The following is a 16,921-nucleotide window of genomic DNA, read 5'->3' as shown; positions in this document are numbered from 1 at the left end:
CCTCCTTTATCAAAGATAAGGTGTCCATATGTGCGTGGGTTTATCTCTGGGCTTTCTATCCTGTTCCACTGATCTATCTTTCTGTTTTTGTGCCAGTACCATACTGTCTTGATTACTGTTGCTTTGTAATATAGTCTGAAGTCAGGGAGCCTTATTCCTCCAGCTCCTTTTTTCGTTCTCAAGATTGCTTTGGCTATTCGGGGTCTTTTGTGTTTCCATACAAATTGCGAAATTTTTTGTTCTAGTTCTGTGAAAAATGCCAGTGGTAGTTTGATAGGGATTGCATTGAATCTGTAGATTGCTTTGGGTAGTAGAGTCATTTTCACAATGTTGATTCTTCCCATCCAAGAACATGGTATATCTCTCCATCTATTTGTATCATCTTTAATTTCTTTCATCAGTGTCTTATAATTTTCTGCATACAGGTCTTTTGTCTCCTTAGGTAGGTTTATTCCTAGATATTTTATTCTTTTTGTTGCAATGGTAAATGGGAGTGTTTTCTTGATTTCACTTTCAGATTTTTCATCATTAGTATATAGGAATGCCATAGATTTCTGTGCATTAATTTTGTATCCTGCTACTTTACCAAATTCATTGATTAGCTCTAGTAGTTTTCTGGTAGCATCTTTAGGATTCTCTATGTATAGTATCATGTCATCTGCAAACAGTGACAGCTTTACTTCTTCTTTTCCGATTTGGATTCCTTTTATTTCCTTTTCTTCTCTGATTGCTGTGGCTAAAACTTCCAAAACTATGTTGAATAAGAGTGGTGAGAGTGGGCAACCTTGTCTTGTTCCTGATCTTAGTGGAAATGCTTTCAGTTTTTCACCATTGAGGATGATGTTTGCTGTGGGCTTGTCATATATGGCTTTTATTATGTTTAGGAAAGTTCCCTCTATGCCTACTTTCTGGAGGGTTTTTATCATAAATGGGTGTTGAATTTTGTCGAAAGCTTTCTCTGCATCTATTGAGATGATCATATGGTTTTTCTCCTTCAATTTGTTAATATAGTTTATCACATTGATAGATTTGCGTATATTGAAGAATCCTTGCATTCCTGGAATAAACCCCACTTGATCATGGTGTATGATCCTTTTAATGTGCTGTTGGATTCTGTTTGCTAGTATTTTGTTGAGGATTTTTGCATCTATGTTCATCAGTGATATTGGCCTGTAGTTTTCTTTCTTTGTGACATCCTTGTCTGGTTTTGGTATCAAGGTGATGGTGGCTTCGTAGAAGGAATTTGGGAGTGTTCCTCCCTCTGCTATATTTTGGAAGAGTTTGAGAAGGATAGGTGTTAGCTCTTCTCTAAACGTTTGATAGAATTCACCTGTGAAGCCATCTGGTCCTGGGCTTTTGTTTGTTGGAAGGTTTTTAATCACAGTTTCAATTTCAGTGCTTGTGATTGGTCTGTTCATATTTTCTATTTCTTCCTGATTCAGTCTTGGCAGGTTGTGCATTTCTAAGAATTTGTCCATTTCTTCCAGATTGTCCATTTTATTGGCATAGAGTTGCTTGTAGTAATCTCTCATGATTTTTTTTATTTCTGCAGTGTCAGTTGTTACTTCTCCTTTTTCATTTCTAATTCTATTGATTTGAGTCTTCTCCCTTTTTTTCTTGATGAGTCTGGCTAGCGGTTTATCTATTTTGTTTATCTTCTCAAAGAACCAGCTTTTAGTTTTATTGATCTTTGCTATTGTTTCCTTCATTTCTTTTTCATTTATTTCTGATCTGATTTTTATGATTTCTTTCCTTCTGCTAGCTTTGGGGTTTTTTTGTTCTTCTTTCTCTAATTGCTTGAGGTGCAAGGTTAGGTTGTTTATTCGAGATGTTTCCTGCTTCTTAAGGTGGGCTTGTATTGCTATAAACTTCCCCCTTAGAACTGCTTTTGCTGCATCCCATAGGTTTTGGGTCGTTGTGTCTCCATTGTCATTTGTTTCTAGGTATTTTTTTATTTCCTCCTTGATTTCTTCAGTGATCACTTCATTATTAAGTAGTGTATTGTTTAGCCTCCATGTGTTTGTATTTTTTACAGATCTTTTCCTGTAATTGATATCTAGTCTCATGGCGTTGTGGTCGGAAAAGATACTTGATACAATTTCAGTTTTCTTAAATTTACCAAGGCTTGATTTGTGACCCAAGATATGATCTATCCTGGAGAATGTTCCATGAGCACTTGAGAAAAATGTGTATTCTGTTGTTTTTGGATGGAGTGTCCTATAAATATCAATTAAGTCCATCTTGTTTAATGTATCATTTAAAGCTTGTGTTTCCTTATTTATTTTCATTTTGGATGATCTGTCCATGGGTGAAAGTGGGGTGTTAAAGTCCCCTACTATGAATGTGTTACTGTTGATCTCCCCTTTTATGGTTGTTAGTATTTGCCTTATGTATTGAGGTGCTCCTATGTTGGGTGCATAAATATTTACAATTGTTATATCTTCTTCTTGGATCGATCCCTTGATCATTATGTAGTGTCCTTCTTTGTCCCTTTTAATATGGACTCTAGATTTTAAGTGATTTTCCTAAGCTAAAATGATTAGTCAAAATAAATGGGATAAAATAGATTTGAGAAAAATGTAAAACCCTTTACCGTGTCTTAAAAAAAAAATCTTTACAAATGCAGGCTAAGAGAGAAAGATGTTTAACTAATATGTGGTGGTCCTGACTTGGCTACTGTGGTTGACTGTAAACCCAGGGTATCAGCAATTTAATGAGTTGACCAGAAATCTGAATAGCAAACAGGGTGTATTTATAGAAGCATGTGGTGTGCAGTGAGGAAGGTGCTCATTTGGTATATTCTCTGATGATTGTACTGCACATGGAATAGGAGTTAATTCTGGATGCCACATTTTAGACAAACATTGGCAGACTAGGAGATGTTCACATGTGAAGCTTTGTGGTATAGTAGAATTCTGGGTATGGAATTTCATATGTACCAAGGCCAGGTTGGAGTCCCCACTGGCTTTGTTACTTGTTAACTGTCTGACAATTAGCAATTTATTGACTCTCTTTCAAGCTCAGTCCCCTTGTCTTTAAAATGTGGATAATGTCTTCTTAACAGGATTGTGATGAATAAAGGAAAACATGCTTAATAAAATGCTATACAGATATAAGGAAGTTCCATTTGTCTCATTGGCAAGGGGACTTGAAGAGATGAAGAAACTTTTTGTTTTAATTTTTAGGCTGGCGGCGGGGGGTGTTTTTTGGCAGTGAGGCAGGATGGTGATGGCAAGAGCAGCTATTGTTTGTTGGTGTCAGCTCAAGTGCCAGATGCTGTGCTTGACACCCTTGATATGGGTCATTCCCATTTCATCAGATTTGGCATTAAAGGCTTTTGTGCTACTGCAGTTTACACGTTTAACAAAGATTTTAAAGCATATACTCTGTGTAAAGCAAAGTGCTAGGCATTGTAGCAAATACCAGGAAGAATCATACTTGACCTCTGTCCTAGAGAAGTTTACATTTTAGTAAAGGAGACAGATACAGACTCAAATATTTTTAGGAAGTACAAGTCAACATGAAGAGGGGCCAGATGAAGGGTGGTGTGGTCAGAGGAAGATGGGATATGGGTTTGGTGGGCTTGTAGCTAACCTTGAGTGGTCGCACGAAGCATGGTGTTAGCGCGTGGGCTGCTGTCCTGTGTGAGGCTGCCCTCGGGACGGCACGGCTGGGTCTGAGGCCAGGGACCAGGCAGTTCCATTCCTGTGTCTTGTTACCCCAGAGCCATGGGCTTCATAGACGCCTGTCACTAGCTGAGAGGTAATTTGGCATGACGTGGCAGCCTTAAATTTTGGAATGTGTTGTTTTATTTAATACGTTCTTCTCCCACCGTTTGTCAATCAGTTAGGCTTAAAAACCACAGTTTTCTGTGCTTTACTTGTTCCATTTAACGTTAAGGTTTTATACTGCACTTCCTGCTCACTTTAATGAATGTTAGAGGTGCCACTGTGACAGGACATGACTGATGATTTTCCAGCTGTTTGGAGACTAGTGACTCAGATTAATATTTCAGATCTGACACTGCTCTTTCTCTTGGATTTTCTTAACATTTCCACAAGTTTTGGAAAATGAGCTTCTAAAATTAGTGTAAATAAGTATATATTTAGGCAAGCTGGTATGTCCAGGTACTATTATGTTTCAGTTATTTTTTGGGTGGTCACTCTTTATCCCCAGCTCAAGACTGTGTGTGAAGAACTAGGTATATGCTTCTCTAGCAAAGGGCTAGAGGTTCCCTTAGTCCACGAAAGTGGTGAGTCACCTGGTGTACATGTCAGTCTAATAATGCCCAGCCTTGTTATGCTATGTTTCTAAGAGGTTGGGTTAAATATAGGACTGCCACATGGCTCAGATTTAAATCAGGAATGGTGAATAGGTTTGGGACATTTAAACCAGGTTGGACATAGTTTATCCTTGAGCTAAGAGACCCTCCAAAATGTTTCAGAGCTGTTTGGGGCTGGGATGCCACTAGGTGGTATGGCTTCTGTCCATAAAATCTGTATCCAGCTGTCAACCATACATGTCCACTTCCATAACAGTGGAAGGAATTTATATTTTGATTAATTCATTTATTAACTATTGAGTCTTTGCTCTTTATAAAATAATGTTAAGATATAAAGATGAATCATATAAGATTTTGCCATCAAGGAGCTTAGTCTTGTTGGGGGATTAAGATATATACATAATTAACTGTAATCCAAGTTTAAAAAGTGAAACGTAAGCACATAAGGGTGTAAGTGAATGTCATGGCTAGTCTGAAGAAAAAATTACTGTTTTCATCTAGGAAAAAAAGTGTAGGTAGAGACTGTGATGTGATGGTAAAATCAGGGTTAGTGAGTCTTCCATGGAGGAGATTGCTTTGAGTAGAGGGATGGAAAAATGAGTAGGATTTGGACATACAAAAATACAGGGGAAAAACCATGTAGAAAGTAGGAATGATGCTGAATACTAGCATAGGGACAAAGTGTAGAGCATTTAAAGGAAAGAATAAGAAATTAGTATATTCGGATAACAACGCTCATGAGTGATAATAAAAGAAAATTAGGTTGAAAAGTTATAGCAAGATGAGAAAAATGTTATGAGTGAATTTGTCATTTAAGATGTACTCACCCACCCTGGGAATGTCTAGAAGACACAGCTTTTACCATGATTGTGAGAAATAAATTTATGAGGGGCACCCTGGTACCCTTGAAGAGCTTTATGATCATCCTTCTTTGTAGGTTAGATCTTACAGAGGGGTGACTACAGTCACTGAATTGGGAAACCTAAAGGCAATGGGAATAACTGGATCCTGCGGTGGTAGCACTTAGCCACACCCACAAGGCACAATGGGTGTGGTCACCATAATACACTGCGGAGTCAAAGCAGCATTTATTTACTTATTTTTTAAAGCAGCATTTAGAATACTCTGACTCCCAGAGACCTATGGCATTAGCTACTTGATCATGGTGTTCTTAGACGTGACATAGATAGGAAGGAAGCCCACTAAATTCTCACTTGATAGGTATAAACAGAAAAGTTCTAGGTTAAGTGAACAAAAGTCTAACTTTTGAATCATAAAAACTGAGAGTCATGGCTTCTCAATCAATTCCCAGACTTGAGCCATTTACAAGCCCAGAATCCTTTGAATGAAGAAGAGTCGAGGTCCCCTTGGGGAGAGGACCCCAATATGCTGCCAGATATTTACATTGTTCATCTTTCTCCCAGCCTTCCCCAAAGGGACCTACAGCCTTTTACCAGGGTAACTGAGCATTGGAGAAGAGGAAACAAGCAGACCTTTTGGGGACTACTAGACACTGGCTCTGAACTGACACTGATTCTAGGAGGCTCAAAATGTGACCTCAGTATAGCAGTTAGAACAGTGCTTATGGAGGTCGGATGATCACTAGAGTTTTAGTTCAGATCTGTCTCACAGTGAGGCCAGTGCGTGCCTGAACCCATCCTGAATCTGGTTATTTCCCCAGTCATCTCTTCAGTTCTGGTGTGCATAGACATCCTCACAGGTCTGGTTTCCCTGACCTGTGAAGTAAGGGCTGGTATGTGGGGAAGACCAAGTAGAAGCTAGCAGAGTGGCCTCTACCTAGGAAAGTAGTACATCAAAAGCAACAACGCCGCATTCCTGGAGGGACTGCGGAGATTAGTGTTACCATCCAGGACTTGAAAGATGCAGGCCTGCTGACTCCCACCACAGCTTCATTCAACCTGCCTATTTGGCTTGTGCAGAAGAGAGATGGATCTTGGAGAATGACATTAGATTATTGTAAGTTTAACCAGGTGGTGGCTCCAGTTGCAGCTGCTGTACCAGATGTGGCTTCATTGCTTGGGCAACTTACACATCCCCTGGCACCTAGTATACAGCTATTGACCTGACAAATGCCTTTCTCGCCGTACCTGTCAGTAAAGACCACTAGAAGCAGTTTGCTTTCATCTGGCAAGGCCAGCACTGCACCTTCACTGACCTACCTCAGGGGTGTATCAGCTCTCCAGCCCTGTGTCATAATTTAGTTCACAGGGGTCCTGATTGCCTTTCTCTTCCACAAGATACCACACTGGCCCATTATTCCTGACATTATGCTGATTGGATCTAGTGAGCGAGAAGTAGCACCTATGCCAAACTTACTGGCAAGACATTTGTGTGTCAGAGGGTGGGAAATAATTCAGGGACCGTCTGCCTCAGTGAAATTTCTAGGGCTCCAGTGGTGTGGGGCATGTCAAGATAACCCTTCCAAGGCCCCTCCTGCAACCAAAAAAGAGGCACAATGCCTGGTGGCCTCTTTGGACTTTGAAGGCAACATATTCCTCACTTGAGTGCTACTCCAGCCCATTTACCAAGTGACCCAGAAAACTGCTAGTTTTGAGTGGAGTCGTTGCCCCCCGACACACACTATCTTCTCTGTTTCAGTCCCTGCCTGTGGCCTCATGGGGCGTTGCCCACAGTCAGTTGACTGAGGAAGAGAAAACTCAGGCCAGATAGACAGATGGTTCTGCCTGGCCTGCAGGCACCAGCTACAGCACTGCCGCCCGTCTCTGGGACACCCCTGAAGGACAGCGGTGAGCAGAAGCCCTCCTGGTGGGCAGAACTTCCAGCAGTGCACCTGGTTGTTCCTTGAAAGAGAAATGGTCAGAGGCACAACTGTACACCGAGCCCTGGGCTGTGACTTGATGGTCAGGAACTTGGAAGGAACATGACTGGAAAGTTGGTGACAAGGAAATTTGGGGAGAGGTATGCGCATAGACCTCCCTGAATGGGCAAAAATCATGAAGATACGTGTGTCCCATGTGAATGCTCACCAAAGAGTGACCTCAGCAGAGGAGGATTTTAATATTCAAGTGGATAGGATGACCCGTTGTATGGACACCACCCAGCCACCCCTGTCATCACCCAGTGGGCTCATGAATGTGGCTACAGGGGCAGGGGTGGGGGTTACACATGGATTTCCACTCACCCAAGGCTCACCTGGCTAAGGCCACCACTGAGTGCCCAGTCTGAAGCAGCAGACACCAGCACTGAGTCCCCAGTGTGGCATCATTCCCCAGGGTGACCAGCCAGCTACCTGGTGGCAGGTTGATTACGTTGGACCACTTCCATCATGGAAGGGACAGTATTCTGTCCTTCTTGGAATACACATTTACTCTGGGTATGGACTTACCTTCCCTCATGCAGTGCTTCTTCCAAAACTCCCATCCATGGACTTACAACTTGCCATCATGGAGTCCACACAGCATTGCTTCTGATCAAGGAACTCTCTTCACAGCAAATGAAGTATGGCAGTGGGCCCCTGCCCATGGAATTCACTGGTCTTACTCTGTTCCCCACAGTCCTGAAGCAGCAGTCGTGATAGAATGGTGGAATGGCCTTTTGAAAGACTCTTATAGTGACAGCTAGGTGGCAGTCCCTTGCAGGGCTGGGGCAGGGTTCTCCAATATATGGTGCTGTTTTTCTCCAAGTCAGGAATCAAGGGGTAGAAATGGGAGGGCCACCACTCACCATTGCCCCTAGTGACCCACAGCGACATTTTTGCTTCCTGTTCCTGCTCTGCCTCTGCTCTGCTGGCCTGAAGGTCTTAATTCCATCAGGAGACACAACAATGAGTCCATTGAATTGGAAGTTAAGACTGCTTCTCATCCACTTCAGGTTCCTCATTCCTGTGAATCAGCAGACAAAGAAGGAGTTACTGTGCTGTCTGGGGTGACTGGGCCTGATTCCCAAGGAAAGATTGGGCTGCTCCTCCTCAGTGGAGCTAAGGAAGAGTATGTCTGGAATACAGGAGAGCCCTTAAGCTGTCTCTTAGAATTGCCATGCCCTGTGATTAAAACCAGGGGAGGACCACAACCCAATCCAGGCAGTACTACTAATGGCAGGAATGAAGGTTTATGTCACACCACCAAGGAAAGAACCACGACCAGCTGAGGTGCTTACTAAAGGCAAAGGGAATGTGGAATGGATAGTGGAAGAAGGTGTTTATAAATACCATCTATGACCACATGACCAGTTACAGACCCGAGGACTGCAATTGTCATGAGTATTTCCTCCTTATTTCGAGTATGTATGTATGTGTATCTCAAGTATCTCTGTTTTCTTCCCTCTCTGATCCCTTTATTATGTAACAAAAGATGTATTGATTTAATACATAATACTTAGGTTTTACATTTAAAGTTGTGGGATATCAAAGGAGAAGAGTAAAAATCACTCAAGGATTTTGATCCTCTTGTGAAGGTGTTAGTGATTTTTGGTTGTATGCGAGAGAGTTGTGTCATGTTGGATGGAATTGTGACCTTGTTATTGTCTTCTTTTGGTGATGAAGGTTTAAGGAGAACTTTATGAGTGCCAAGTTGACAAGGAATTAGTTTTATGTGTCAAGTTGACTGAGTCATGGGCTGCCCAGATATTTGAACAAGCATTATTCTAGGTGTTTCCATGAAGGTGTTTTTGAATGAGATTAACATTTAAATCAGTAGACTGAGCAAAGCAGATTGTCCTTCCTAATGTGGATGGGCCTCATCCAATCTGTTGAAGGCCTGAATAGAACAAAAAGCTGACCTCCTGTTGAGTAAGAGAGAACATTTTTCCTGATGGCTTTTGGACTGGAACATTGGCTTTTTTTCCTGCCTTTGGCGTCAAATTGAAATACTGGCTCTTCCTGGGTCTCAAGCTTGCTGGCCTTTGGACTGGGAACCATTCCATCGGCTCTCCTGGGTCTCCAGCCTCCTAACTCACCCTGCAGATTTGGGACTTATTGGTCTCCATGACTGCATGAGCCAATTCCTTATGGTAAATCACTTTCTGTATAAATATATACATCCTATTGGTTCTTTCTAGAGAGCCCTGACCTAATACACATTTGGTTAATCCTGACTGATATAGATTTAGTCACTGCTAGGTTAAATCGTTTGAAACCACTTTGGAAAGATTAATCCTGCATCACTGTATACAATGAATAGAAATGAAGAGATACTGGGGAAAGGAAGACCAGTTAAGCTCTTTCAGCTACCTAGGCAACAAGTTTCTCTGAGCTAGAAATATAAGTTAAGGAAACAGCAGAGCACATATCATATTTGTAGAACCGGTAATGGATAAAAGTACTTTGCAACAGACCGTGGAAGAGAGTAGAATGCGTGAACTCTGAGGAACTCCATCATTTACGCAGCTGCAGGAGAAGGTACCTACAGGCAGACTGAGGAGGAGGAGCTGCTGAGTTGAGAGGAAATCAGAAGTCCAGAGTCTTAGAACAGAAGACTGTTGTCAGTTATGTCTGATGCCACTGAACAGCCGTTTGGGATGAGGACCGAGTTGTTCAATAGTTTTGGCATATAGAGATTGTTTGTGATTTTACCTGTGGTTTCAGGGGCTTCAAAAGATTAGATGCCAGACTGGAATGGCTTAAACAGTGAGTAGAAGGAGAGAAAAGAGAGACAGAATATGTAAGACGGCCCCTCATGAGAAACTTTGCTGGGAAAGGGAGCGCAGAAACGGGATTGTGGCTGGAGGGGCATGCTCTGGAGGGAGAATGGGATTGACCTTTGATAGGAAGAGAGACACTTCCTCCACTGTGAAAGGAAGGAAGGACAAAGTAAGTGTAGATGCCTATCATATTATGCGTTTGAAGGTGGGAAAATGAGTGCATTTTCATGTAGGGAATTTCACTTTGCAGTGGAGTATGAAGGAGAGTTATCAGCTGAGACCCGGAGAGGCAGAAGGGGTGTTGGAGGTCTGCAGAGTTGAGGAACAGACGGCCCCTTGAGGGAAAGTCCTGAGTGGGGATGGGGATGAAGCTTTCTGGGCAGCTCTGGGGTCTTTGCTAAGGTCGGAAGCCATCATTGGTGTTGGTATTTACTGTGGATTCTTTTTTTCAGCTCGGGTGGGGGTGGGGTAGGGATATAGATGGCTAGATTCATCCAAGCTCATAAGACTCTCAGTTAAACGTAACTTCTATGCGAGAATAATTGCATTAAGACCTTCTCGGCCTTGGGACTTCCACGGTGGTCCAGTGGCTAAGACTCTGCACTCCCAATGCAGGGGGCCCAGGTTCGATACCTGGTCAGGGAACTAGATCCCACATGCTGCAACTATGAGTTAGCATGCCACAACTGAAAGATCCCGTGTGCCGCAACTAAATATCCCACACATGGCAACAAAGATCCCATGTGCTGTATCTGAGACCTAGTGTAGCCAAATAAATAAGTAAGTAAGTAAGTAAATCCTTCTCAGCCTTAAAAAGAATGTACTGAACATAATTTAACTTTTCTTGATGTCTAAGGTTTTCATTATATTAGCTATGATGCTCTGATTGTTAAAGTGATTGCTCTAGGTTCGAGTTGACGGGTGTTTATTACACATACATCACAATGCCCGGTTCTGCTGACATTGAACTGAAAGGTAAAATCCCTGCCCTAAGTAGTACCTGTCTGTGGTGAGAGTGTCCCTGGCTGTGTGGACCTTCTGCCAGGGAAACACAGATCAGGTACCCTCTCCAGGACAGATGGGTGGATGGGGGTGGGGTGTCGAGGGAGGTTTGGTCCCCAGAAGAGGTGACCAAAGTAGTCAGCTGACTTGGAACTCAGAAGATCCATTGTCACACAAAACAACTTTGAAAATAGTGGTTAGAGTTCCAGTCAGACCATTAAAAACTAATGAAAAGGGGCTTCCCTGGTGGCGCAGTCATTGACAGTCCGCCTGCTGATGCAGGGGACGTGGGTTCGTGCCCCGGTCCGGGAAGATCCCACATGCCGCAGAGCGGCTGGGCCCGTGAGCCATGGCCGCTGAGCCTGTGCATCCGGAGCCTGTGCTCCACAACGGGAGAGGCCACAGCAGTGAGAGGCCCACGCAAAAAAAACAAAAACAAAAAACTAATGAAAAAATTACATATTTTCAATGAGAAATATTACAAAAAAACAACCCAGTATTATTTAAAAATTAGAAGCTGAGAATTTATAAGCCTTTTATTCATTTTGAAATTTGTGTTGAGAAAATATTATTTCACTTGATAAGGTAGATTTCAGATTTTGTGGAGATTTTTTGAGTGAATGCTTGAGTGCTTTTAAGGGCTGTAATATATGCTGACAGTGACTCCATGTATTTAACTCATCGTCAAAACTTCTGTCTTTTCCTTTTCTTTGGTACCAAATAAACAACTTAAAAAAAACCCAACAACAGAGCACTGACTATGGCTACAAATGGAATAAAGGGAAGGAAAGGTGTATGCATGTCTGTATATTAACTGGATAAACATTGGAAAAGGGTGAGTTGGAGGCAGATAACATTTATTCAGTGCACGTTAAAAGTCACATACTAAGTACTTGAACGTGTAGCAAATGCATTTAGTCTTAACAAAACCCCATGAGATGTAGGTATCATTGATACCTGTTTTACAGATAAGAAAATAAATAATTTAACTAAAATAAATAATTTACCCTCAGTCAAATGGTTAGTGGTAAAAGTGGCAAACTCCTACATCTTTGGCTTTATTTCCTGTGTTCTTCCCTCCAAAATAGCTAAGGTAAAATGAGCTGTTGGCATTGTAAAAATTTTTTTTAAAGAGTTATTTATCTGTGATTTTTCTGAGCAGAAAAGAAGGTAGTGTTGTGGAATAAAGTAGAATTCCTTGTCTTGGCCAAAGCCAAAGCATTTGTCAGGGTGATAGTATACAGGGATGTATATTCAGTGTTCATAAATCAGGTTCGTATTTCTTGGGAGATAGTAGTGGTGGAGGTGAGTGGCAGGGAGGATTATCTATGCACTACACTGAAAGTTCAGAGTTTGAGTCTCTCACTTGTTTGCATCATATGAGGGATATGTGTTTCTAATAATTGAATGGAACTCAATGAGCACTACGTATATGGCTATTAATAGATTTTGTTGTTGTTGTTTAAGCGTACGTTAGCTGCTACCAATCATTGATTTTTCAGTCTCAGATCCTTGGTATGTCTATGAAATCCCTAATTAGATAAGCATTGCCATAGGAGTTCTGAATGGATATGATCTTTGATAACTCTGTCTGTTCTCAATAATATCTTTTGGAAATGTGGAAAATCAACCTGGTTGGTATTGTTGGTATTTTATATAAATGGAGAATACAGATTTTAGTGTATGATATAAATCTAAGAAACATGAAAAGTGTTTGTGTATGTGTTACATACTAGTTTGAAGAAATCACACAAAAATTTCCATCTGAGATTTTTTTTTAAAGCATAGTTGAGACTTTTAAATATCTCTTCAAATATAATTTGTCATGTTTCTGAAATGGAATAAATCAGACCTAGCTTATATCATACTAAATATTTTATGCCTTACAGTTAGTTCTATAAAAATGTTTAGTCGTCTCTATTAACCACCTTCCTTAATGTTCCTAGGTTATTGAATCTTTGGGAATTATTATTTATAAGGCACTGGACTATGGCTTGAAGGAGAATGAAGAAAGGGAATTAAGCCCTCCCCTGGAGCAGCTCATCGATCGCATGGCCAACACGGTAGAGGCTGATGGCAGCAATGATGAAGGCTATGAGGCTGCCGATGAAGGTCTGGAGGAGGAGGAAGATGAGAAGAGAAAAATCTCAGCAATCCGGTCCTACAGAGATGTCATGAAGGTAAAGTTTACAATTACCTCTTTCTTTGAAGAGTTATTTCACTTTAAAAAACTGAATGGTGATTTAGCATTTGATAATAGTTCTTAGATTTTCAGCTATAAGTGAAATGTGTTCTAATTTTATTCTTTTACATGTAGCTGTCCAGTTTTCCCAGCACCATCTATTGAAGAGACTGTCTTTTCTCCATCATATATCCTTGCGTCCCTTGTCATAGATTAGTTGACCATAGGTGCGTGGGTTTATCTCTGGGCTTTCTATCCTGTTACATTGATCTATATTTCTGTTTTTGTGCCAGTACCATACTGTTTTGATTATTGTAGTTTTGTAGTATAGTGTGAAGTCAGGGAGCCTGATTCATCCAGCTCTGTTTTTCTTTCTCAAGATTGCTTTGGCTATTCAGGGTCTTTTGTGTTTCCCATTACAAATTTAAAATTTTTTTGTTCTACTTCTGTGAAAAATGCCATTGGTAATTTGATAGGGATTTCATTGAATCTGTAGATTAGAACACTCTCTAACACCATGCACAAAAATAAACTCAAAATGGATTAAAGACCTAAATATTAGTCCAGATACTATAAAACTTTTAGAGGAAAACATAGGCAGAACACTCTCTGACATAAATCGCAGCAATATCGTTTTTGATCCACCTCCTAGTGTAGTGAAAATAAAAAACAAAAATAAACAAGTGGTACCTAACTAAACTTAAAAACTTTTGCATAGCAAAGGAAATCATAAACAAAATGAAAAGACAACCCACAGAATGGGAGAAAATATTTGCAAATGAAGCAACCAACAGGGGATTAATTTCCAAAATATACAAACAGCTCATGCAGCTCTATATCAAAAAAACAAATAACCCAATCAAAAAATGGGCAGAAGATCTAAATAGACATTTCTCCAAAGAAGATAGACAGATGTCCAAAAAGCACATGAAAAATGTGCTCAACATCACTAATTATTAGAGAAATGTAAATCAAAACTATAATGAAGTATCATCTCACACTGGTCAGAATGGCCATCATCAAAAAATCTACAAACAATAAATGCTAGAGAGGGTGTGGAGAAAAGGGAACCCTTCTACACTGTCGCTGGGAATGTAAATTGGTACAGCCACTATGGAGAATAGTGTGGAGGTTCCTTAAAAAACTAAAAATAGAGTTACCATATGGTCCAGCAGTCCCACTCCTGGGCATATATCTGAAAAAAAACCATAATTCAAAAAGATACTTGCACTCCAGTGTTCATTGCAGCATTATTTACAGTAGCCAAGACATGGAAGCAACCTAAATGTTCATCGACAGATGAATGGTTAAAGAAGATGCGGTGTATATATACAGTGGAACGTTACTCAGCCATAAAAAGAATGAAATAATGCCATTTGCAACAACATGGATGGACCTAGAGATTAACATACTAAGTGAAGTAAGTCATAGAAAAGACAAATATTATATGATATCACTTATATGTGGAATCTAATTAAAAAATGATGCAAATGAAAAAAACATAAATGGAGTGAATAAGGAACTAAAAATACTTGATTCTGTGATAAATGAAGAGTAAAAAGTTTTCCATTAAGAAACAAAACTGGGACTTCCCTGGTGTGGCAGCGGTTAAGAATCCACCTGCCAATGCGGGGGACACGGGTTCGAGCCCTGGCCCAGGAAGATCCCACATGCCATGGAGCAGCTAAGCCCGCGAGCCACAACTACTGAAGCCTGAGCGCCTAGAGCCCGTGCTCTGCAACAAGAGAAGCCACCGCAACGAGAAGCCCGCGCACTACAACGAAGAATAGCCCCCGCTCACCGCAACTAGAGAAAGCCTGCGCACAGCAACGAAGACCCAACACAGCTATAAATTTAAAAATAAATAAATAAATTTATAAAAAAAGAAAGGAAAACTGTGTATACCTCTGAAACTGAGCTAACAGTTTTTGGTAGTGGTTTAGTGGGTATTTGTGGGGGAGAACAGGGCATGGTGAAGGAGGAGGGGACACCCACCCACCCAACCATGTCAGTTGGTTAACCCTGGCACCAGTCAAGTGACAGATGTCATGGCCAGATTGCTCTTGTATAGTATAGATTTGGAAGATGAGACCTGGAGAGTTTTTGGAATCTTACAGTTCTACTCAATGACATTCAGTATGTTAACTTATAAAACAAAGATTCTTGGACATTCATCAGTTTGAACTGATAACTGTTACACTGTTTTATTGTTTTTTAAATTTGAGCTACTATGTCTGCCCTCCTGCCTATCTTATTTCTATCATAATATGAAAAATAAACAATTAAAATGCTTTTTTTCTTTTTTTTTTTTTTTTTTTTTTTTTTTTTTTTGCGGTACACGGGCCTCTCACTGTTGTGGCGTCTCCCGTCGCAGAGCACCGGCTCCGGACCCGCAGGCTCAGCGGCCATGGCTCACGGGCCCAGCCGCTCCGCGGCATGTGGGATCCTCCCGGACCAGGGCACGAATCCGCGTCCCCTGCATCGGCAGGCAGACTCTCAACCACTGCGCCACCAGGGAAGCCCTAAAATGCTTTTTTAGAAAGGTTTTATAGATTGGAGGAAAACTAAGTTTACCAATTCCATTCTTACGAATTTTATTGGAGAATATCATATACTCACCCCTTGTTTCTTAGTTTCTATGTTAACCAAAACTGATCAGTAAAAATTTCCACATCTGTAACAGTACGTTCTGAATATTTCTTTTAGCTACATGAGAAGAAAAATAATTGCTGAAACATTTGACAAGTAAACTGAATTTTATATATCATAAAACCCATTATTCATGGCCAAATAGTGACACATAGGAATTTGTGATTTGCTCAGTGGGTTGAAATCTTCAATTAGTAAATTGGCTTCTGTTTACATTGTTGGAAGAGAAGACAAGAATTAATTGAGGAAATATATGCTTTCTCCTTGTTGAAAGTGGAAATGTGAAACTAAGTTTGAATAATATAAATAATAGAATGTTTAGGAACTTGGAGACAATTTGTTTTTTTTTGACAATTTGTTTTTAATTCTTAGTGAGCAAGACCTTTTTATTGTGTAACTTTTCCCCGGAACAGTTGTTTATTCCTACCAGTCTTTCAATTTGGTATATGGTGTGTTACACTTGAAAATTACTTTCACATCCATTGTTATCTGAGACTTATGGTAACACTGTGAGGTATTGGGTTGGCATTGTTATACCCATTTTACAAATGAAAGAACTAAGGCTCAGAGAGGTGTGTGACTTGTCCAGCTTCTTTGAACTGAGTGAATGAGAGGAAGTTAATTTCAGAGGTTTATAGTCAGGTAGGACTTAGATTGGAACCCTGGTTTTGCCATTTTTGTACCAATTGTTTTACCCTGGATTATTTAATCCTATGATCCTTATTCTTATGTAAAGAGAGAATATCTGCCTGATTGAGTTTTGTGCAGATTAAATTAAATAACATAATTAATATAAAGTACCTACTATAGTGCTTGTCATGAATAAAAATTTAATAGCACTTACTATATGCCAGGCATTTTTCTAGGTGCTAGGGATATACCAGTAACAACATACAATTGGTCCCTGTTTTTATGGTTCTTAATTGTAATGGAGAAAAACAGGATATAAACAAGTAAAGTATAAACACATATATCATTTTTTTCTGAGTCATTCCAAGGCTTTTTGCCACTGCATATAGGTCAGAACAAATTGCAGGCACAAATTTATGTCAGCGATAGAATGTGTTCTTCTCTTAAATTAAGAATATAACACCTAAAATATTTTTCTTTCAGATTGTTTGTTGAGAAACATATAGAACTAAGTGGAGCCGTTCAGGAAGTATTAAGAAAAGATCATTCTTAAAAAT

The 16,921-nt window shown here is 40.3% G+C and overlaps 1 protein-coding gene across 3 annotated transcripts in view; it reads left to right on the top strand.

The window, feature by feature from the left end:
- Window positions 1–16,921, top strand: part of SPIRE1 (spire type actin nucleation factor 1) — a 211,605-nt gene that overhangs the window by 111,578 nt on the left and 83,106 nt on the right. For all 3 annotated transcript variants that reach the window (XM_032602954.1, XM_032602953.1, XM_032602955.1), the window contains exon 3: window positions 12,850–13,083. In XM_032602954.1, coding sequence (XP_032458845.1) covers window positions 12,850–13,083 — 234 coding nt within the window. The remainder of the gene's footprint in view (window positions 1–12,849; window positions 13,084–16,921) is intronic.

This window comes from Phocoena sinus, chromosome 14 (assembly GCF_008692025.1).
Source record: "Phocoena sinus isolate mPhoSin1 chromosome 14, mPhoSin1.pri, whole genome shotgun sequence".
Classification (NCBI taxonomy): Eukaryota; Metazoa; Chordata; class Mammalia; order Artiodactyla; family Phocoenidae; genus Phocoena; species Phocoena sinus.
The sequence above is the reverse complement of the archived record's forward strand: the minus strand, read 5'-3'. Positions and strand labels throughout refer to the sequence as shown.